Source organism: Emys orbicularis, chromosome 3 (genome assembly GCF_028017835.1).
Source record: "Emys orbicularis isolate rEmyOrb1 chromosome 3, rEmyOrb1.hap1, whole genome shotgun sequence".
In the NCBI taxonomy this organism is placed as follows: domain Eukaryota; kingdom Metazoa; phylum Chordata; order Testudines; family Emydidae; genus Emys; species Emys orbicularis.
Window position 1 is genome coordinate 195,906,092 of NC_088685.1, and position 24,064 is coordinate 195,930,155.

General features: G+C 43.2%; 1 protein-coding gene across 1 annotated transcript in view; it reads right to left on the reverse strand.

The window, feature by feature from the left end:
- USP34 (ubiquitin specific peptidase 34) overlaps positions 1-24,064 on the reverse strand; it is a 278,527-nt gene that overhangs the window by 151,872 nt on the left and 102,591 nt on the right. Inside the window, exons 19-27 of the mRNA XM_065400557.1 lie at positions 19,381-19,470; positions 17,848-17,943; positions 16,365-16,447; positions 13,496-13,650; positions 12,494-12,607; positions 7,284-7,383; positions 6,932-7,091; positions 5,399-5,525; positions 5,154-5,301 (exon numbers count right to left, since the gene is read on the reverse strand). Of these exons, the coding sequence (XP_065256629.1) occupies positions 5,154-5,301; positions 5,399-5,525; positions 6,932-7,091; positions 7,284-7,383; positions 12,494-12,607; positions 13,496-13,650; positions 16,365-16,447; positions 17,848-17,943; positions 19,381-19,470 (1,073 nt within the window). The remainder of the gene's footprint in view (positions 1-5,153; positions 5,302-5,398; positions 5,526-6,931; positions 7,092-7,283; positions 7,384-12,493; positions 12,608-13,495; positions 13,651-16,364; positions 16,448-17,847; positions 17,944-19,380; positions 19,471-24,064) is intronic.

Below are 24,064 nucleotides of genomic sequence, written 5' to 3' on the forward strand. Positions count from 1 at the left end.
TTGTTTCCCCGCAGAAAAATGGCTTCTGATGGGAAAGCAAAGGGAAGCCGCAAGAGCAGTCACTTGCCCCTCCCTGGAAGCATAGGCAAGTCGGTTTGGGCGCCCGGAGCAGCTGACAGAAACGTAAAATCACTGCCAGGGAGTGGGGAGGGGATGGGCAGTCGTGTGTGTGAGAGTAGCACTCGGTCCCTCTTGCTCGCTATTGTGGCACACTCGGCGTGGATGGGCAGGGCTTTGGGGTGTTTCTGAGGAGGTAGGAATGGGGCAGGCTCTGTCCCCTCAGGCAGAACAGAATGTATACTCCTGGGGGAATTCTGCACCCCTGCGCAATGCAGAATTTTGCAGAAATTATCATGCGTGCAGAATTTTCTTTCCCCCACAGAAATGTGCTGCACTGTTGCTAGTTGCCAATAGGGGCCACTGGACCCAGCAAAGCGCAACTCCCACATAGAAGATATTGCTGGGGGGACGGAGAGGGAGCTAGAGGGGTCCTGGCAGCCGTAGTCCCCAGCATGCCCTAACGGAAGGAGAGGGTGGCGTGCAGGAAACTCCATACAAGCCTGTTACCAAGCATCAGGCTGTTTCTTCCTCTGGATCCCTGGGCTCGGGGTTGGGGGGCGGGAGAGAGAAACAGTAACTGGGCTGCCATAGGGGTTTCTTTAACTCTACTCCTGGGGGAATTTTCGTGTGTGTGTCTGTATTGTTACAGACATACTTGCTGACAGGTATTTTGAATTAAATTACCAAAATAATTGAAACTGGCATGATTATGTAGTGTTATTTTGACAAATATAATTTGCAGAATTTTAAAATATTGTGTGCAGAATTTTAATTTTTTTGGCACAGAATGCCACCAGGAGTAACTGGATGCACTTGCTGTTGCCATGAGAGGAAAAGAGATCATTGACTGGGGTCCCCAACAACCAGAAATGTCCGTGATTACCATGTCACCCAACTCCCATTCGTAGTCGGTCATGAAATTCCTGCTGAATGCATCGGCAATCACATTCTGACTCCCTGGGAGATAGGTCACTGACAATAGGATATGGTGTGCATCGCACCACTTCCAGAGGTGTACCACTTCCACACACAGTGCTGGGGACCTTGTCCCTCCTTGCTTGTTTATGTAATAAACCACAGTGGCGATGTCTAACATAAGAACATGACAAGAGTGGATGGGCAGTAAAAATGCATGGCATGCCCTGCGTACCACCCTAAGTTCCAGAGTGTTAATGTGTATCCGGGGTTCCCAAGTGTTCCAAGTTCCTTGTGTCATGTGATCTACCATGTGAGCGCCCCAGCCGTCAAGTGACACATATCCTTTATATTCGTCACGCTTGGAGAGGACAGGAGGAAGGGCATTCTGGAGCAAACGTGGAGCAGATCTGTCCACCATTGAAGGGAGAAGATGACTTCTTGTGGAATGGTAAGCATGTCCATGGACAGATGCATAGGGGAGCAGCCATAGTTGCAGACAGCAGAAGCCATGAATCGAGTGAAAGCTTTGACATATGTACACACTGCCATGTTACCCAGGAGGGGGACATAAGTTCTGGCTGAGACCGAGGGGTTGGATGTCACTGAAGTGATCAGGTCCAGTAGTGTCTGGAACCTGTCCTTCAGCAGATTAGCACATGTGGAGGTTGACGGGTACGCCAATGAACTCCAGGGACTGCATAGGGTGCAAAGTCAATTTTTCAACTTTCACACTCACTCCTAGAGAGTAGAGAAGTAGAAGGAGCTGGGAAATCGATTCTTGAGCTACCATTTTGGACCATGCTGCCAGCAGCCAGGCGTCCAGGTAGGGGAGTATTCCCTGCTGTCGAAGGTGAGCTTCTATCACGGAAACCTATGTAAAGATTGTTGGAGCAGTGGTAAGTCCGAATGGGAGAATCCTGTATGGGAAGTGCCGAGGACCCACCGTGAACCTCGGGAACTATCTGTGGGTCATGTGGATGTCGACGTGGAAGCAGGAGTCTTGCATATCAAGAGCCGTAAGCCACATGCCTTTTTCTAGCAAGGAAATGATGGCCACAAGCGTGACCATGCAGAACTTTGGCTTGCGAATGGAACAGTTGAGGCATCGGAGATCCATAATTGGTCTCTATACTCCCTTCTTCTTGGATACCAGGATATAATTGGAATAGAACCTTGTGCCCTGAAAGTTTGCAGAGACTGGCTCTACTGTTCCTCTCTGCAGTAGGGAGTCCACCTCCATGGCAAGGATACTGTCATGAGAGCGGTCCCTGAGATGGGACCATTGTGGGGGATGTGGAGGAGGTAGCATCATAAACTCAATCGTTATAGCCACGTCGAATTACATCCAGAACCCACTTGTTCATTGTTATCATGCTCCATGCTGGCAGAAAATTTGAGATGACCTCTGAAAAGGGTGGCTGGCAAGAGTGTTGGAGTGCAAAGTGACTGACAGCGCCCTAGATGCACTCAGAAATATTGCTTATGAGAAGACAGAGTGTGCTGCATGGAGGATGGCCCCGGTGGACCAGGCAGATGAGACCTTTGTACCTTTGGGTGCGTCTGTGGAGGCTCAAAGGCTCGCTGGTGGTAAAATGGGGAGCTCTGTAGAGTTGTGTAGACAGCGGGCAATAACATTTTCGTTTGGATGCTGGCTTATAAATGCTTAGCAATCGCAGGGTGGCCAGAGGGCAGCAGATCCAATGTAGGAGAGGGGGCCAACCAAGCAGGTGAGTGGACCAGAGCACGTGGAGACCACATCCCTTCCAGGTCAAATAGTTCATGAGGTCCAGGAACACACTGGTGTCTCCCCAGCGTCAATGGCACTCGGTCCACGGATGGAACCGGAGCTGGTAAGGGAACCTGTCTCGGGACCGACTATTCACGAGACATTGGCGAAACCGATGCAGGAGGAGTATGGTGCCCAGGAACCAGGACCAGCACATCCGTCAAGCAATGCAGCTTCTTGTCGCTCTTGTGGGCCCTGGAACACACCGCTCCTCCATGGCTGGAACTCATGGACGATGCAGCATCTTTATTGGATCTGGAGGAAGACTTACTGCCATGCTTCTGTGACTCATGGCTAGGCCCCAGTGCAGGATCCATAACCGGTACCAGCTGAACCGGACTGGGAGTCTGCAGTAGGAGGCGCAGGAGTACAGGGAGGGTTCCCCGGCCAGGATCCAACTGCAGCCCCATGGCTACCTCGATGAGGTGCTTCTTAAGGTGGAGGGAAGGAGAGGCAAATCCTGCACCTAGATGCAACGTGGGCTTCCCCCAAGCAGTACAGACAGCATTGGTGCTCATCGCTGATCGAAAACGAGCGAGGGCAGGAAGTACAGCATAATCCAGTACATAGACATAGGTGCTGGGCAAGGGGCAAGAGGGTGGCAGGAAACCACCAAAGCAGAGTCCCAAAGTCCTTAATCCTAAGAAACTACTACAAACACAAACTACCACAAAAACTAAGAAATTCTGACTATGTACAAGAATAAAAACAGTTTTTCTGTAAAGATTGGAAAGTGCATCACCAAGGGTGAGAGAACAGCAGAAGCTCCAACTCTGAACATGCAGCGCTGAGCAGGGACTGAAAGCGAAGTTAGCCTGCCCTTCCCTTTATCGCCTCGGGTGAAACCATGAGGTGATACAAGGGCGCATGCGCAGACCGACGGACACTACTACTTTGAAAAGCTCCAGCTCCATGGGCATGGCACTTGCGCATTACCGTCAGTGGAATACAATAGAGCCCATCATTCAAAGAATAAAAGATATGCACACACATGTGAAAGTTAAAGTACTAGGGTCAACTCCTGAAATACTTGCTCAGTTTTTACTCAATCGCTAAAACTCCCCAGTGAAAGTACTGAGTCAAAAAAACTACTTAAGGATGTCAGGATTTGGCCCGATAAGCAGGAGGATAGTGAAAACGTTTACATATTCTGTCACCATGAATCAGGATGCTTTTAATTTTGTTGAAACTTGAATTGTTGAACACAACTTGAATTTCCACCTTAATTAGAATGACAGAGCAACCATTTCAGAGTTTCCTAATAAACTGGGGCTGGTTTTAGTAGCAGCTTTACAATACCATTTAAACAGACATGGCTAAAATAATCAAATTTCTTTAACATCAGGAATAAGTAAGGGGAAAAAAAGGATTAAAATATTCCTATTTAATGAGAAAATGGTATCGTCAACTGCATCACACAAGTCCAAATCCTGTCCTCAAGTAAACATTTGTGTAACATGTACAATTATTAATATTTATTAGTTGGAGCCCCAATGACGGACCAGGACCCCATTGTGTTAGATGCTGTACAAACACAAACCAAACAAACAGTCCTTGCCACAAAGAGCTCATGTCTAAGTACAAAACAAGAGACACCAGATGGATACAGACTGGGACTGTAAGGAAATAATTAGACAATATTGGTCTGCACAGTAGGCTATGGTCTCAGCACACCAGCAGCCTAAACAATGTCAATTTTTTGTAGGCATCCTGGAAAAGGAGAGCTTTACGGAGAGCTTTGAAGGAGGATAACAAGGAAGATCAGAATAAACGATCAATTTGGCAACAGGATGTTCAGTAATAAATTAACTATTTTAACATAGTTGCAAAAAGACTGAAAGATGCAGTAAAGGAACTCATACTTGAATGGCAGCTAAATACATATTTGTGAGCCCAACATACATTCTGAGTCCTAATTATTTACATATACAGAGCCATAAATATACATGGCACAAAATGTAAGATGGGTCTCGACCCAGAGGAGTTTACTAACTAAATAAGACAGAATAAAATGAATAAAAACAATAATGGCAATGGGGAAAGGAGAAGATAATGGTGGAAGGAAGGAAAGAATGAAAAGTTACAAGTAATAAAAATCATGTGATTTGAAAAACCATGTGTAAGTAGTGCATATCCCTTGTTACTTCTGAATTTTCTCTCTCTACTTTAAAAGAAATGGTAACATTTGCAAAGCACTGTTTAATAATTAAGTGTGACAGGCTGATGCTAGTTATGAAATAAATGGAGCACATGGAATAAAACCAACAGTGATACGTGCTATTTTTCCCCAGATACCCTAATCTACTGTCAAATAAAGATCATCTTTCAACCTCTCTGCATGATCAGTGAGCCAAGCACAAGCTAAGGCTAAGAGTATTGTATAACTTACCAGGGAAATCTCCTTTCCGGCTGCTTTGGCCAAACTCCTGAAGCTGAGCTTGCTGGTTTATCTGCTCTTTTTGCAAATTTTCATACCAATGGGTAACCTCAGCCCTTAGATCTGCCACTTGATCACTAGGATACATTTCTATAGTCATCTGAAACATAATGCGCACATTTTTTCAGAATGAACAATGAACGTTATGAAACATAATGATCTTGGAATAAAATCCAATTGGAAAACCAAAGTTCTACCTTGTCAGGAAGTCCAGCTGGCTGACATACAATTCTTAGTGGTAATGACTGTTTATCACTAAGTGCCTTTAAGTGACTGCTGATACCAGTGCCTTCAATCTGCCACTGTCTCAGATGATACGCAAACCTTAAGAAGCATATAAAAATCACATAAAAACACTCAATGTTTTTGTTAACATCTGTTTAACTCAAAAGCCTGACAAGCAGTAGGAAGACAAGAAGGCTGAGAAAGGTCCCAACTCCACTTCTCTGGTCTTGCAGAGATTCCAACACAAAAAGAAAAGACAAGACTTTGTATTCCTGATATTGCTTAAGTTTAAAAAAACAAAAACAAAAAAACCACTTCCCACCTTTTTTTATACATCATGAATAGGGCCCTACCAAATTCACAGCTATGAAAAATGCGTCACAGACCATGAAACCTGGTCTCTCCCCGTGAAATGTAGTCTTTTATGTACTTTTACCTTATACTATACAGATTTCATGGGGGAGATCAGCATTTCCAAAACTGGGGGTCCTGACCCAAAAAGGGGAGGCGGGGGAGTCGCAAGCTTCTTGGGGGGAGGTCACAGTATTGCCACCCGTACTTCTGTGCTTCCTTCAGAGCTGGGTGGCCGGACAGTGGCAGTTGCTAGCCAGGCACCCAGCTCTGAAGGCAGTGCCGCCGCCAGCAGCACCATGGCATGGTGTGGTATTGCCACCCTTACTTCTGCGCTGCTGCCTTCAGAGCTGGGCGGCCGAAGAGTGGCAGTTGCTGGGCCAAGGGCCCAGCTCTGAAGGCAGCGGCGCAAAAGTAAGGGTGGCAATACCATTCCATGCCATCCTTACTTCTGTGCTGCTACTGGTGGTGGCGCTGCCGTCAGAGCTGGGCTCTCAGCCAGCAGCCACCGCTCTCCGGCAGCCCAGCTCTGAAGGCAGCGCTGCCATCAGCAGCAAGCGCAGAAGTAAGGGTGTCAATACCATACCATGTCATCCTTACTTCTGTGCTGCTGGTGGTGGTGGTGCTGCCTTCAGAGCGGGGCTCTCAGGCAGCAGCCACCACTCTCCGGCAGCCCAGCTGAAGGCAGTGCTGCCATCAGCAGCACCACAGAAGTAAGGCTGGCAATACTGCAACCCTCCTACAATAACCTTACAACTCTCCCACAACCCTCTTTTGGGTCAGGACCCCTAGTTACAACACCATGAAATTTCAAATTTAAATATCTGAAATCCTGAAATTTAAGATTTTTAAAACCTTATGATATGAAATTAACCAAAATGGACAGTGAATTTGATAGGGCCCTAATCATAAAACAGCAAATGAGGGCAACCATCTTTTTTCTCCATGCCAAAAACTTTTAACAGACTAAGCCTCACACAAAATATTTGCAAAGTATGTATTATTATCCCCATTTTACACAGAGGAAACCAAATGAAAAATTTACATCTCTGTTTTTCATTATTTCACTCAACTCAAATTTCTATTTGGTACAAATGATAGGAAAATAAATTACAATACATCCCAACTCAAAATATATTGAAGAAATTGTTCACCTTCTCCTAAAAGCTTCAAGGTGTGTCTTTAGCATTAAAAGTCCTCTTTCAATTATGGTGAGACTTGAGTGGGAGTCTTGCTCAAGATTACTGGAAGCGATCATAAGGCTCTCCATACACTTGCTAATAAATTCTTGTTCTTTTTCCAGACCTGTTTTACCTGCAGACAGATATTTAAGTAACTATGTGACAAATGTACTGAAAACTGCAAGTTTTAGTACTCAAGATTAAAACAAGATAAACTAACATTCTTTAAAAGATTTTATTTTTAACAAAAAATGACTAAAAGATTATTTTGTACAATATCCTTGGATTTTAGTACACCAGTGTAAATAAAACTGAGAACTCTTACCATTAATATAATAAGAATTGATATACTGGATAGCTGCTCGACTGACATCACCAGACTGTGCTCTTAAAGCAATGCCCCAGAATTGGTCCATACCACACAACTGTTAAGACAAATGAAAAATTTATCATGTGATTATTTTCCTAATGGGAACCATCTCTCCCCCAGTCTGACACATTTACACTGACTCTTTTCCTGTTAGTACTGGAGATACTCCCACAGAATGGTGGGACTTGGCCAAGCCCTGAATGCGTGGGACATGAGCATCTGAAGCACTATAGGCAAACTCTAGATAGTAAAGATAGGTCTGACTATTGGTTTGGAAAGAAATGCTGCCCTAAGGAACCTCGACAACATTGTGCTATCTATCCAAAAACTTAAGCTCATTCAAGTGATAGTACTATTCAGCAGTCAGACTATCAGAAATGATGGTAGAAGATCTTAAAGCCAAGCCTAAGTCATCCTGAAAGAAATCCATGGAAGCTGGAATGCCTGATTCCTTGGAGTTAATCTTTCTATCTTGGCACCCATCAGAGAACTTTGTGTAAACTCCTGAGTAAGCAAAAACGATGCAAGGCCTGCAAAAAGCTCAAAGAAGAATATCCCATGTTGTTTATAGGACTTGCTGCTCAATAGTCAAACTGTTAGGCCCAGTTACTCTGAAGTGGGATGAAGAAGCAAACCCTGGAATGGGAGATCCTGGCTTGCTGGGGAGATGGAGTAAAGATCTCTATGAAAGCTACATTAGGTTTGAGTATGACAGCATACTTGGCCACTTTCACCTGACCCCCTTTTTAATCTTCTGGATTTTTCTACTAGCAGAAAGCGGGGGGTGGGGGGGGTGGGGGTGGGACGACACACAGAAGACAAATCATCTATTTGTGAGCCATTATAAGACAGTTACCTTTTTCCTAACTGGTGTTCTTCAAGATGTGTTGCTCATGTCCATTCAACTTAGGTGTGTGTGCTCCCCACATGCATCGGTGCCAGAAGTTTTTTCCCTCATCAGTAGTTGTAGGGGACCAGCTCAAGTGCCCCCTGGAGTGGCACACATATGCTGCGGCATACAAGGTGCCACCGGCTCCCCCGACCCTCAGTTCCTTCTTGTCGGCTTGTAGAATGGATGCGAGCAACACATCTCAAAGAACACCAGTTACAGAAAAAGATAACTGTCTTTTCTTCTTTGAGTGCTTGCTCAGGTCCATTCAATTTAGATGACACCCAAGCAGTACCCCTCGGAGGTAGGTAGGAGTTCACGGATGTGTAGACTGCAACACAGCTCTGCCGAACCCAGCGTCGTCTTTGGCCTGCTGAGTGATGGCATAGTGGACCGTGAACAGAAAACTATATACACTATAATACAAGAATTAACGAGTTCGTACGAACAGGCCTTTGTGTTTTCACTAGATGTGAACAGATCCACCTAGAGGGCTCCCTAGATATCAGCTGCAACAATTCTTGCTTAAGGACCACTTTCAGTTATGTATCTGCCAGCAGTTTTTTAGTCTGCATTTTTGTACATTGTATCTTATGTTGATCAGACAGAGGCTACGTGATCTTGTGCCCACTTGCTGATTTATGTATGCCACAGTCATTGTGTCACGTGCTTGTTCTCCTTTCTCAAGTGATCCTGGAAACCCTGAAAAATTATCATGACCAATTCTCACCTCTGGGAATTGATGTTCTGGAGCCTTTCTGACAACATTTCCTGTATATCATGGCAGCCCAAGTAAGCTCACCCTCTTGCAAGGTTGCCACATCTGAGGTCAGGACTTTGGCGTACAAATTGTGAATAGAGCATGCTACCATCCCATGGTTCTTCTGTTTTCCCGAACTGAGGGATATAATTACTCTAGATGGCATCTTTAATTTGCTCTGCATCTCTCTTTGGGAATGGTTCCAGGACTTTTAAGAGCAATCCCTGAAACTCTCTCATGAACTGTCTTGCCCATGGAGTAAACTTTATGCAAGAGACCTGAAGATCTAGGTGTTACAGGCAAAACAAATGAATGATATTCTAATGCAGGACACCTGATCGGGATCTTCCTGAAACTTTGCTCTGCCAGAAAAACAGACTCTTCTTGTGTCTATTTCGAAGCCAAGGTGGACGGCCCTCTAAGAAGAGAACAAGGAGTTCTTCTTTCCATGTATTATAAACCCAAAAGGCACAGAGGAGTTGCAGAGTTTTCTGCCATGACCCCTTCTGAATCAACATTAGGGAGTATGAAGAGGGAGTAATTAGAATGTAATTACTTGCTAACTGAGCCTTTCCCCATTATTGTAAGTCTCCTATTCCTTCACAATGACTTGTTCAAAGGAGGAGTGAAGGCAGATGGAAAATTTTGTCTTGGGTTTGGATGGGAGCTATTTACCCTTGGACTTGGTTGCTTTTTTTTTTCCTGATGAAATCTCGATGGTGGTCACCACCTTTCTCCCCATTGTCTTAAATGCATATGGAGGAAAGAATTTCTTCTAATCTCTGCCATGGTGTTACCGTGGACTGAAGCTGACAATTCTCTTTTTCAGGGGATCAGATAGAACCTAATGGAATAAGATGAGTATCTGAAAGGCTTCTTGGCATTTTTTGTGTTTTCTGGTCTTTGGAGACTTTTTGCTCCTTTTGCCTCTTAGAGGATTTTCCCTCGCATCTGAGGATCTGTCCTAATTGGTGCTCCCATTTGAGAGATAACTCATAGGGATGGCTTTGAGTCCCTGTGTTCTCCCCATTATCCAATGAATAATTGGAGAGGAAATGCAGGAGATCATCCCCTACAGGAACCCAGATTCTTCTCCTGGTAAAAAAAAGAAGAGTCACAACAAATGTCAAGGGATTCTACTAACCAGCTAAGAACATGAAAGGGGAGGCCGATATTTTTCACCTTCAAGATAGACTGGACGGATGGAGGAGACTGAAAGAATTTTGTACTTAATTCTCTGATCATTGAGGAAGGACCTGGCTGCTGGATCCCAAGAAGGACTGACCCACCATTGCAAAGGTATATCTGGATGTGCCTTGGGTGGTGTGGGAGGACAAAAAGCCCCAATGTGCTGTCCTTTATGACCTTTCTGCTGACAAATCAGGAGTCTTTAAGCTGGGAGCAACTATGGCAAAGCTCCTTCCTGTGGCTCCTGAGAGGGCCTCCTCTCAAATGGAGTACCTCTTGGCCTTTCACCTGGGCTTTTTGGCCTACTATACTGAGGAGATAGAAACAAATGGAAGACATGAGGTCAGCAGGTGGCCTTAGAGGATATAAGCCTCAAAATTATTCATTATTATTATTTACTACATCAGCAGCACAAAACACAACTTTCACTACAAGAAATTCAGCCTGGATATTTTATAAGAACAGTACCACTTTTGTTCTTAATATGTGCAACACTGTACATATAAGATAATGTAAAGTACAGTAATGGAAAGTGAAATACCACCAATGATTAAAAATGTGTTTCATAAGCAAGCTCAACTATTTCTCTTCTTTTTTTTTTTTTAAACAGTTTCCAACATGTTTAGTAGCTTTTAGTATTTAGGACAAGCGTTTCATATAAACATTTTGGGCCAGATTCTGACAGGCTCTTATATATGTGCACAGAAAGGTGGGGGAAGAAGAAAGAGTACACAAAAAACCTCCTCACTCTCTTCGCATACCACACACAAGCCTTGTCATAAATTATATTTCCTGACTTCATAGTGCAGCGACTGGTCTCTCCTAGTGTTCTGGTGGGCAAACACCACCCCAAAAGGAACACAGTCCTGTTCTCTTTCTGCATTAGTCTGCAAGGCAAGACCAGTATGCAAGGGCTAGCATGCTACATCCAGTGTAAAGGTGTAGTAGCAGGCATGGAGGAATTCTACCTGCAGCTGCAATTAAATCATTATGGACTTTATCATTCTTTTCTGGCAGTTTCATGTTGGAATGGTATGGAGTTGTCACATCCCAGGGGGATCTCCAGGAGAAATTTGGTTTCCAAAAGGCTTATTTCCATTGGGATCGCCCCATCCAGAAGATAGTTTTACACCATCCCAACACAGAACTGTACCTAACAGGCATGACAGAAACTTTAATGATGTAATTGTGATGACTGACTTATTTTATCTTGTCTCTGATTTGTTATTGTTTGCATGCACTGTAAGTAATTTATAATTTAAAAATATCTTTCACTGCAAAATATCTACAAGCTATTTGTATTATCAGCATTAAAATCTCACCTTCCCCATCCTCCACCTATTTTTTTTTTAATCGTAGAGAGAAAGTGTGTTCGTGAAATTCAGGAGGCTAAATTTTCACCTTTCATAAATGGAAATACTTTCAGAGGAGACCTTAAAAAACAGAAGTCCTGTCTGGCACACATGAACATTAAAGATCTCATGGCACTTGTTGCAAGAACAGAGGTTTGCATCAGTGAATTCAATCAAAATTCTCACATGCCCATCCACACAGCTCTTCTCCACAGGATACTGTTGATCAGTGTGTCAATTGGTTGCTAACATCCACTTCAAATATGGTTACATTTCTGAGGTGCTTCACGGTGTAAAAACACCTTAAGAATCTATCAGGACAAGATGTTCTACAATCTACAGCATATTATATGAATGTAAGACATATTATATCATGACATCTAATCAAAATGAATATGCTGTTAAGTCTGTGAAGATTATCATGTGCTATGCATTTATTATTACTAACTGTAAACATCACAAAGACCTATTCTGATTTACCTACCTAAACAAATATTATTTAACACATTTCATTTATGGCCATTGTGGGAAAACCCTGTAGACGTTCACAGGCAGTAGGGGGTGGACAGAAGCAGCCTGCATTTTCTTTGTGGACTCTCATCAATCCCCTACCCAGAGAAATCAGAAAACAACCCACATAACTGCAGTCCTTGCCAGAAGGCATAGAGAGGAGTCACAATCATAGTCCATTCCTCTCCATAACAGATGAAGGAGAATGCATGCATGCACGAAGAAGTGGGGCATCAGTCACAGTCCCCCATACACCTGAAAACTTTAATACCTATAGTTCCTAGAGCTCTCACTAGAGTGGACGTCTGCATTGCCCCCAATACAGGGCTGTGATTTAATGCCACGTCATGATCAATACCTCTCACTAAATAGCCTTAAGGATATTAAGATATAGCTAAAAAAATGTACAGAGAATTAACTTAATTTTAGGGAAGAAGGGAAATTGTAGCATGATGTCAATACTTACCTCTGAGTTTGAGCCACCATCATATGCACTGGTAGCCAATCGGGCCAAGTTGCATAAATGTTGAAACAGGTTTAGACCAGTCATACTAATAGTTTCAGGTTTTAGCTGTGGCATCTAAATAAAATAAACGTGCCTTAGTATGAAAAGAAAATTGACAATGATAGAGATGGCAATGATTTCAGGGCATTTATTCTCTCAAAACACATAAGAACTTCACTGCCACCCCAAAACAGACTTAAAAATTGTAAGGTCAGTCAAGTTTTGTTTTAGCAAAAGATGTGAATCTCTTTGTACTGTACAGAGAAAACCACCAATAATGACAATGCTCCCCAATGGACCCCCCGAATTGGTGTTGGAAACTGTTTAGAATAGACAACATTTTCAGCACTGTAACATTAGCACTTAAACAGCTGTCAGCAACAGGATAATTTGCTAACGTACCTGACTCTTCAGGATTTAAAAACAACTGGGGTACATACGGACAATGGAATTACACACCAAGATGTAACTGTCTTACTTTATATAAAAAAGGGAGTGGGTGTGTCAGAAAGAAGGGTGGCAGACAACGGGTATCTTCCCTTAAAGTCAGTGGAGCAGTAACAGTCAATTTACAGCCACTACTAAAGTCCTAAGCCTTCTGCTGCTCCTGTGCCTCTGCTCCACAGAAGGCAAGAATAGTAGATCCATATACTGGCAAACCTCCCCTTCCCTCAGCTTGGCTCTGGTCTGTCCCGAAACCCAACTCCATCGAGATGCACAGAGAGACATTGCAGACTAGAAATCTATGGCAGGCAGAGGGGATGGGATGGACACCTGAATAGGATTGCCTTCCACCTCACAATGCAGAGGAATAGTTCCATTGCACCTGGCGCCTTCCATTGCTGCAGAAATGGCAGGATTTCCCCACAGAAGTAACTTTAAATATATTAAAATCACTTTGATACAGACAAAAAAATTTAAACTCAAATTAATGAAGTTAAATTAAAAACTGTTTTCATATACCTTTTCTAAGAAAAGATGCTTGTAGGTTTCCATTCCCATAGCATGCTGATCTTTACTTCGTACTTGATTTAAGAACCAGTGTAATGCATCATCATAGCACTCAGAATCTTCTACTAAACAATGCCATAAAATGTCCACTTGTTCTAAACTCAATCCTAGAAATAAAATGTTTTTAAATGCTTCTTTATGTCAGATAAATTTGCATATGCTATCTAAAACAGGACAAGTAGAAAAGGCATAAAAGTCTTTGTCAGGATGGTAAGTTTTAAAAATATATCTAGCAGCAGCAGAACTCTTTATCTCCCATATGTAGCAATCAACTGACAGGCATCTCTTTCTCTGGCATTTTTGTGCAGCGTGGAACTGAGGAGTTGCCTTGGCTTTTTGTCCTTGATGATGTGAATATCCATACAAACACACACTCAGGATTTCATTCCTATCAAACTGCAGGAGGTTTCTCACTTTATAATGCGTTTAGACACATTCTGGACTTCATTTTTGAGTTGGGAATGGAGATAGTGGTTAAGAATTATATCCTTGTCATGATTTGATTGTTACTTCCTTCAAGGGGAGATCAATACCCCACTTAGCTCTCATCAAAGTACTGGACTTCATTGGCTTGCACTCAGAAACTGGTGTTCCTGGTTAGGCTGCAGATTTCTTCAAGGGAGAACACTGTGGACTATTTTATCAATGGCACTGTAGGACATTATACTAATTTTTTGCCCTTGACTATTGATATTATGGCTCCTAAATATCCCTCTCTTTGTGCCATCCTGAGGTCACCTTTATTCACAGACAACTTATAACAGATGAACTGTGAGGGGAAAGAGTCTAGGGTGCCACTGGTGGAAACTGAACTTGGAGTATGACCAACTGAGGCATAGAGAAATTGTGAGGTTCTGTGCCATACTGACAGCTAAGTAACCTTTCTTTTCTTCCATCATGGTACCCATGAAGTCTTGATCAGCACAACAATTCTAAAAGTGAACAGTCTATTTATCCACAAGAGCTCACTCAGAATTAATATTTTCTCAATTTTAGGAATTTTCTATCTATTGTACTGCCTGGACAAATCGAACAGACTGAGGCAGGATTATCTGGTCCTGTGGCAGCACAGCCATACCAGCAGGTGGCAATAATAGTAATATCTTCTTGAATTTTGGCTAGTTTTGATCATGCAGATTCAGGAGGTACTTGGAAAGCTGCAGCCTACACACTGTTAGCTGGAACCACATGGTTACTAAAAGCATGGTTTGACCAAAATGAGTGGTTAACTAAGTATCACTTATTACTGACAGTCTCACTAACTACTAACTCTAATCTTTTGGGGAAAGGTTATTTTGAAGCCTGGGGCAAAGCAACTGCAGAACCATCTAGAGTCCTCATATTTTCTTCACCCCTGTAATCTAGTATTAGGCCTGGGGAAGATACAGACCCTCTATGTTGGTAGCAATAGATTTTACATTTAAAAAAATCAAATTAGTTTAAATTGAAATGAAGTTAACTTTAGGAGAGTTTATTACTATAACTACAGAAGCCGGATTAGCTATGCTATGCAGCAGATCTTATCATCCATCAGAGACTGCCTCATCCAAATACGATAAACGGAGTACTGGACAGCCAAGTGGGATATCATCTGGAGTATTTTTAATGCTTAATCTTGACTGTTCATACTAGAAAATAAATTACTATAGGAATTTCTAGGCTTATTCACTATTTGGAAGCAGTAGCATGTTCTTACTGTTCATTTTCATTTGCTGTTGTGTATGGAGTTGCATTTTCTTTGGTGCTGTTAGAAAGAGAATGCCAATAATTAGTACATCCCCCTTCCTCTCTTTCTTGCTGTTGAAACACCTTGTTCACATGTCTGACCAGGTGCTTCTAATGTGCTCATCAGCAAGTTCCAACAAAATTATGCAGTGCAATTAATTAGACAGAATGATTATTCTCCAGCCTTTTCTTATGTTATGACACAGAAGTGGAAGTTTATTTAATTATTGTGATTGTATTAATTTTCTTCAGGGAAGTAGTGCCAATAGTTCAATCTCACATTCCAGATTCTCTTTGTCTGCATCTGTTTCCAGCTGCCACGTTAAGTTCTTGGTCTTGCTATACTGTAATAGTGTGCAAGTATTCTGTGAAGTGCTCCTTGATCTCAATCTTCTATTGAAAATCCAGCTTTGGTGCTAAATAAATTCCCCCCCAGGCCTGCTTTTCCTCTGAATGGATACATGAGCAGCATGTTTGTCCTTCATACTTAATCCAGTCACGTATATTTTAGTTTAAGTGCCATAACTTCATTAGAATCAGAGTTCACTGATTGCTGTTCTAACTCAATAAACTAATGTCATTATAGGAATTAAATTTGTATACTGATCATTTTCATTCTAAAATATTATTTAATTGTCCCCAAATATTACCACTATTTAGCACACAAGACATTATTCCAGAAAACCACTTGTAAACTACTTTATTAAAACATAAAAATAAATAACATTTTTGCACTCATATTGCACTTTCCATCCAAAGACCTCAAACCACATGATGTAGGGAAATATTATTATCCTAATTTTAATTATCATCATCCCGATTTGTTAGAAAATTGAGTCTCAGTGAAGTTAAATGACATGACCAAGCAAAGTTGGGAATAGAATCCAAAAGTTCTGATCCCCAGTTCTGTGCTTTAGCTACAAGACTATCCTCCTCTCAAAGTACAGCATTGTATATTAACCTTTGATGTTGTTGTTTAAAAAAAAAAAAGGTCATATTAATTAAAAAAATAATCAGATTGTTAAAAAGTAGATATGTTTAATAGTAAAATTCAAGGGATGGATATTAATTATCAGCTAATATAAAAAAAACTTACTGAAATGATCTGGTGATCCAAGAGTTGAAAAAACACATGTCAAAAACTGAAGACGCACTTGAACTTCTGCACTGTGGCTGTACCTATATTTGAATATTTTTAAAAAACAAAACATATTTTTAATTCATTTGCAAATGTTTAATTACTTATATCGATCCTTCTCTATCCCTGCGCGCGTGCGCGCACACACACAAACTTGAGCAAACATAAGAACATAATTTCTCATTAATTTTTTAAAACTACTTTCAAAACTTCAAACTAAGTTCAAGAAGTAATGTAAACCCCACTCATACAGATTGTAGCACAATACAAAGTAACTGGAAAAAGAGAACGGGGGAGGAGGGGGAGCAATAGGCGAGTTTTGTGTGTACTTTATGCACCTTTAGTAAGAACTGTATCTGCTCAGCACCATGCAGAATGGGGCCTTCACTAAATTTCTAATACACCTGCAAAATGCTCAGAAATGTCTGAACTTCCAATCATTACATAAAGATGAATTACTCTTCTTGCAGCAATCTTTGCAAGTGCTGCCTACAAATTTTAACTATATTCCCCACCTACTAGGAGATGCATATTTATTTAAAGTAAAAGAGAGGAGGAGAACAATATATGACCTAGTTTTCAACAATGAACTATTTCACATAAGAGGCTAAATTTTCAGTCAGTTTCAAACCAGTCTTTAAAATTGTAACTCATCACATAGATCTCTAACTATGGGATTTGCATATGCAGATGAAGGTTTTCGTGAAGCTGCAAATTAGACCCTAATTGAAAGCTAAATTTTTCAAATGTGGATGCCTAAGGTTAGGCACCTATATCAATATATAGATACATAAATAAAAGTGACCTGATTTTCACAGATGCAGATCCTGTGAGTTGCAAGTGCTCAGCACTGCTATAAATTAGGCCACTTTTAACTAGGTTTAAAAATAGACTGAGGTACCTAATGTTAGGCACCCAGGTTAGAAAATGGGCACTAAAGTTTTAGCACTTGAAGCTAACTGTACTATCTTAATGAGATTTTATAGCAGAAGGAAAATTAGTAGAAACACCTTAAAGGTTTTTAAATAAACTAATTTAGATGCCTTTGATCAATTTCTGTAAAGAACTCTTTACCTTGTACCAGTAAATGTAAACATTCAAAGCAATAATGATTAACAAGGATCACTCTTAGAAAGAGTGAAAAGGATTAACATGTTTTTAAAATTAAAGGCAGCTATTTAACATGCTAATATGAGACACAAAGGATGATCTTATTAAAATCAGTCTATAAATATTTGGCTAAAGACATAATACGGTTGCAGCAAGTCTTCCTACTGGTCATCTTTCTTGCACCTCCATTTCCCCAACAAGGGTTATTAATTATTATAATAAAAAGGGAATGGTCTCAGAAGGAATTGCCCTAAGGAGAACAGAAAAATGAGTTTAAAATTATAAAATTATATAAAATACTCACAAAACCAGATGCATACACTATACTTACAATGCATGTTTATGTCGTCCTTCCCTTACTGCTTGAATGTAGTGTATCAAATTATCAAAGAAGAGTTTCATCATGTTAAGTTCTTTTTCTGCCCACCTGTGCAATTTGAAGAGAAAAAATATTTTGCCTAAATGAGACATATGTTGTAGGAAAATTCATGTGCAAATTAACAAAGCTAACAATCCATTTTCCATATGCCTGGAGGTGTGCCCCATCACTTATAGAATCTTGAGACGTCTTCACTATGTTTCTTTGCTCTATCTTCTCACCCTTAAGGCTCCATAGTGTGGCCATCATTTTCTGGCCTAGGACTAACAGATGGAACTTCCTTCAGAGCCCATCAACACTGCTCTGTAAGGCTCTGATTCAGCAAAGTATTTAAGTGTCTAACTTTAAGAACATCAATAGTACTTCCACTGACAAACTATATTTTAGCCAAATATTTATAGACCAATCTTAAGATCTTCAATGGGACTACTCACATGCTTAAAAGTTAGGTATATGTTTAAGTACCTTGCTGAATAAAGGTGTAAGTGGCTACAGGAGTTGCTGATGAGTGACATAAAGCACTACCTTTCCAAAAAGCTTCAAAAACAGACTCCAACGAGAAACTGCTGAGCTTGAATTGATATGCAAACTAGATACAATCAACTTAGGCTTGAATAGAGACTGGGAATGGCTGAGCCATTACAAACATTGAATATCTACCCATGTAAGTATTCTCACACTTCTTATCAAATTGTCTATACTGGGCTATCTTGAGTATCACTTCAAAAGTTTTTTTTCTCTTACTTAATTGGCCTCTCAGAGTTGGTAAGACAACTCCCACCTTTTCATGCTCTCTGTATGTGTATATATATCTCCTCAATATATGTTCCATTCTATGCATCCAAAGAAGTGGGCTGTAGCCCACGAAAGCTTATGCTCAAATAAATTTGTTAGTCTCTAAGGTGCCACAAGTACTCCTGTTCTTTTTGCAAAAAGTTCAGGTGTGCTTCCTCTGCAGCTCTCAAAACTTCTGCCAGCTCAGAGACCAAAAACTGAACCTGATTTTCCCCTAAGGCAGAACAGCACTACACAGCCTTTACTTTTAAAAACATTAACATTTTTACTGAATTTTGCATTGCTCAAAATGATTGGATTTACAATCAGAACAGGTACAGCACAGTCTCTGGCAATACAAGCTTACCCACATTGTCCCCATCAATGCACTTCCAGTATTCTATAGCAAGTCCACTTAGGGGGATCTAAAGGTGCATATCCACCCAAACATTAGCCTTAGCCTCAGTTCTGATAAAGCTTATCTTATGAAGAAATCTGGTCATCAGGAACTTAAAGACATCGAACTCATTTCATATAGGCCACCAGATGGTAATGACTTTGAGTAATAATCAACCTGAGACCTGGACCAGATTTGAATATGTGATCTAGATGTGAAAGGCTCTTTATCCTATCAACAGCCCTTTGGCAATCATCACTTTCCTTTCTTTGGGGGGGGGGGGGGGGGAGGTGAGAGAAGGTATTTTTACTTACATTGTTATCCAATGTGTATCATAACTGCTCCCAAATTGCTGAAATGTACCAAATAACTTTGGAAGAAGACGAAGTGAAACTACTACAGATCTAAAGGGAGGAAAAAAGAAATAACTGGAATATGATTTTTGTAAATTAAAATCGCTGACAGTACTTAAAGTTATTGTCAGGGGTGCATGCTCTTCACTGACAAATTCACTTTAAATTGAAAGTATTGGGCATATTTGGGTGAAGTCCACCTTTGTATGTAACCCTCTCATGAACAAGATTTGGAGTGTGAATATTATAAATATTTATATATAAATAATACTTTATGCACAAGATTGTTCTCAAGTATAAAATAAAATAATATTCTCTTTGTTCGTTCCAGAAGTCTGATATTTCAAAAGATTATGCCAAATACATGTTAATAAATATATCGGAGTTTCATGCTGAGAGGTAATACATTTTCTTTTGAAATTTTAGCAAAATAGGTCCAGTTTAAAGCACATGAAATGTATGTAAACAGAATTAGATCTGCCCCAAACTGCCAATATAGCAACAATAAGATATGTATATGTAGGCTATGGGTGCACACCTGAGGAGCAGGCAAAAAACAAGGCTAATTGCTGAAATCTTCAACAACCCAAGAAGTGCCCCAATGGCCTAATGTTGCACACCGCTGTTTGGTGTGCTGAATTATGTTTATATTTCATTTTTAAACAATTCTGAAACAACTGTTTCAAGTTTAAACAATTATAAGAGGTTTATATAATGTGTCTTATACTAAAAAAAACAGTTCCTAATAAAAATGGTAACAGAACATAACAGGGAAAAGATTGCAGCCTACGGCTTGGTCACCTATTTCACCTGAATTAGTTTTTATTTATGCTGAGCTTCAGACAATAGAATATAAATCAATAATGTGCTAGACTTAAATGCCTAGGATGTACTGCGCCACTGCAGATCCCTAGTTGGAGCAAGGAATGGCCCAAAGGATCTCCATTTACATATTGAAGCTAAAATAATTCTCCATTTAAGCATCTTATTTGATATCTCTGCAGTGGATCTGCTTGGAAAATTTAGCTCTAAAAATGAAATCAACAAGCCTTAACTGGTTTGTTACGGACCCTAGATAGTCAGATCTATAGCTGTGTGTTTGTCATAGCCATGTCTGTCATGACAAACACTATGCACCATAAATCATGGTATTAGTAAATCAGTTAGCCCACTATGAACAAGATTCTGCTATGAAGTTTTATCAATTTGGTTCTGGATTAGCGTATTGGAGATAAGACAGTTACCTTTTCCGTAACTAGTGTTCTTCGAGATGTGTTGCTCATGTCCATTCCACAATAGGTGTGCGTGCTTGTCACGTGCACCGGTGCCGGAAGTTTTTCCCCTAGCAGTACCCGTAGGGGAGCGCCCCAACGACCCCTGGAGTAGCGCCACTATGGCGCGGTATAAGGGGCACTGCGCACTCCCCCCACCCTCAGTTCCTTCTTGACAGACAACTCCGACAGAGGGGAAGGAGGGCGGGATGTGGAATGGACATGAGCAACACATCTCCAAGAACACCAGTTACGGAAAAGGTAACTGTCTTTTCTTCTTTGAGTGATTGCTCATGTGCATTCCACAATAGGTAATTCCAAGCTATATCTGTTGAAGGTAGGTAAGAGTTCACAGACACCCGGGACGGAGTACAGCCCTGCCAAACCCAGCGTCCTCCCTGGTTTGGGAGACAATCGCATAATACAAGGTGAACATGTGAACCGAAGACCATGTGGCAGCCCTACAAATGTTCTGGATGAGAACATGGGCCAAAAATGCAGCCGATGAGGCTTGCGCCCTAATCGAGTGCGCCATCACAATCGGCGGCAGGGGGACTCCCGCCAGGTCATAACAGATACGAATACACGAGGTGATCCAGTTGGAGAACAGCTGAGTGGAAATCGGCCGAACACATAAGAGGCGATGAACAGCTGCGAGGACTTCCTGAACGACTTTGTACATTCTAGGTAAAAAGCCAGAGCCCGTCTCACATCCAGCATGTGGAGGTGGCGCTCCTCACTGGATGCATGGGACTTGGGACAGAGCACCAGCAGGAAAATGTCCTGACCCATACAGTAGGCGGAGACCACCTTGGGGAGGAAAGAAGGATATGGTCGGAGCTGGACCTTATCCTTATGGAACACCGTGTACGGGGGTACAGAGGTCAGAACCTGGAGCTCCGAGACCCATCTAGCGGATGTGATCGCCACCAGGAAGGCTACTTTCTATGAAAGGTGCGACCAGGAATATGTAACTAGCAGTTCAAATGGGGGACCTGTCAACCTGGTCAGCACCAAGTTCAGGTCCCACTGCGGGACTGGGGGCCTATCATACAGGAAGAGACGATCCAAACCCTTAAGGAATCTGCCAGTCATGGCATAGGAGAACACCGTATGGCCCTGCACCGGCGGGTGGAAGGCCGAAAGGGCTGCCCACTGGGAAAACCAAGACCACTTTGCCAGGTAGGCCCGACATGTGGCGGGCCGTCTGCTTTCCAGGAGGACGCGTCAAACCCCTTCCGAGCAAGTCCTCTCCTCCCTGCCTAAACATTGAGCAGCCACGCCGTGAGGTGGAATGCCGCTAGGTTGGGGTGGAGGAGGCAGCCCTGGTCCTGGGATAGCAGGTCCAGGCGGGATGGCAACGGCCCCAGCGGGGCGACTGCCAGGCTTGTGAGAGTCCCGTGCCAATGTTGCCTGGGCCCGGGCCCTGTCTGTTTTTATTTTTTCCAAGACCTTGCCAATCAGCGGGATTGGGGGAAAGGCATAAAGAAGCTGGCCCGACCAGGACAGGAGGAAGGCATTGGAGATGGCACCCACTCCCAACCCCTCCCCCCCCCCCCGGAGCAGAAGTGGGGACACCGGTGGTTCTGCTGTGTAGTAAACAGGTCCACCTGGGGAGTGCCCCACATTTGGAAAATCCTGTGCACCATCTCGGGGTGTAGTGACCACTCGTGCTGAGAGGAGAAGTCTTGGCTCAGGCAATCCGCCCAAGAGTTCCGGGCGCCCGATAATTGGTGGGTTTGCAGGCAAATATCGTGGGCTATACAGAAGTCCCACAGCCTGAGAGCTTCCTGGCAGAGGAGTGGGCCCCGCCCTGCCTGTTGATGTAGAACATTGAGGCCGTGTTGTCTGTGAGAACCCTGACCATTCCGCCCTCCAGGTGTGAGCAGAAGGCCACGCATGCCAGACGGACCGCCATGAGCTCCTTGACGTTTATATGCAGGGCAAGGTCCTGCGCGGACCACAGACCTTGGGTCTGAACGTTCCCCACATGGGCTCCCCACCCCAGGTCCAATGCACCGGACACCAGCTCCATGGACGGGGGCCAACCCCTGAATGGGACCCCATGGAGCATGTTCCCCGGGGAGGACCACCATCGCAGAGAGGCAATCACCAGTTTGGGCACAGTGAGGACTTTGTCCATCCTGTCTCTGGACTGGGAGAACACCGAGGCCAACCAGAGCTGGAGGGGCCGCATCCTGAGTCTGGCGTGGCGAACCCCATATGTGCACGCCAACATATGACCCAGGAGCTGGAGGCACGCTCTGGCTGTGGTCACGGGGAACCTTGTGACTGTGCTGATGAGCTCCCTTAGGGTCTCGAATCTGTCCTGTGGGAGGGAGGCCCTGGCCAACATCACGTCCAGAACTGCCCCAATAAACTCTATGCACTGCACCCGGACTAACGTGGACTTGGGTGTCGTTTACCAACAGGCCCAGACTGGTGCACGTGGACAGGAGTGCCACGTGATCTCGTACCGGTGACCTGGAGCTGGCCTTGACTAACCAGTCATCGAGATAGGGGAAGATCTGGACCCCCCGACATCTGAGGTAGGCCGCTACCACAGACATACACATGGGAGCAGTGGACAGGCCAAGCGGAAGGACCGTAAATTGGTAGTGTTCCCGCCCAACTGTGAAATGGAGGAAACGTCTGTGTCCCTCGAATATATGAATGTGGAAGTACGCGTCCTGCAGATCGAGGGTGGCGTACCAGTTCCTGGGATCCAGGGAGGGGATGATGGAGGCCAGAGAGACCATGTGAAACTTGAGCTTTACCATGTACTGGTTCAGGCCTCGCAGGTCCAGGATGGGCCTGAGCCCCCTTTGGCCTTCGGGATAAGGAAGTAGCGGGTGTAGAACCCCTTGCGTCTGAACTCCGCTGGTACCACCTCCACCGCTCCTAGGCCAAGGAGCTGCCTCACCTCCTGCTCAAGCAGGGTCTCATGAGAGGGGTCCCTGAGGAGGGACAGGATTGGAGGGTGGGTGGGTGGGGTAGAGGTAAACTGGAGGATGTAACCCCGGGAGACGATGTTGAGGACCCATCGGTCCGAGGTCAGCCATGATCACTCCGGGAGAAAAGCACACAATCGGTTGGAGAAGGGAAGCTTTATTGTGGGTGGATCCCTGCTATGCCCCGGGCGTCCCGTCAAAACTGATGCTTTCCCGCCTGTTTACCCTTGGAGGGCCCAGGTTGGGGCGCAGACCAGGATTGCCTCTACGGGTGTTTTTTATAGTCCCTTGACTTTTCATAAGGGGGCTCATATTTAGAGTGGGTGGCCTGGGTGGGAGCCTGCTGTGGTTTAAACTTGGTCCTGGCCGGGGCTGGGACATAGAGGCCAAGGGTCTTTAGTGTTATGCGGGAATCTTTCAGGC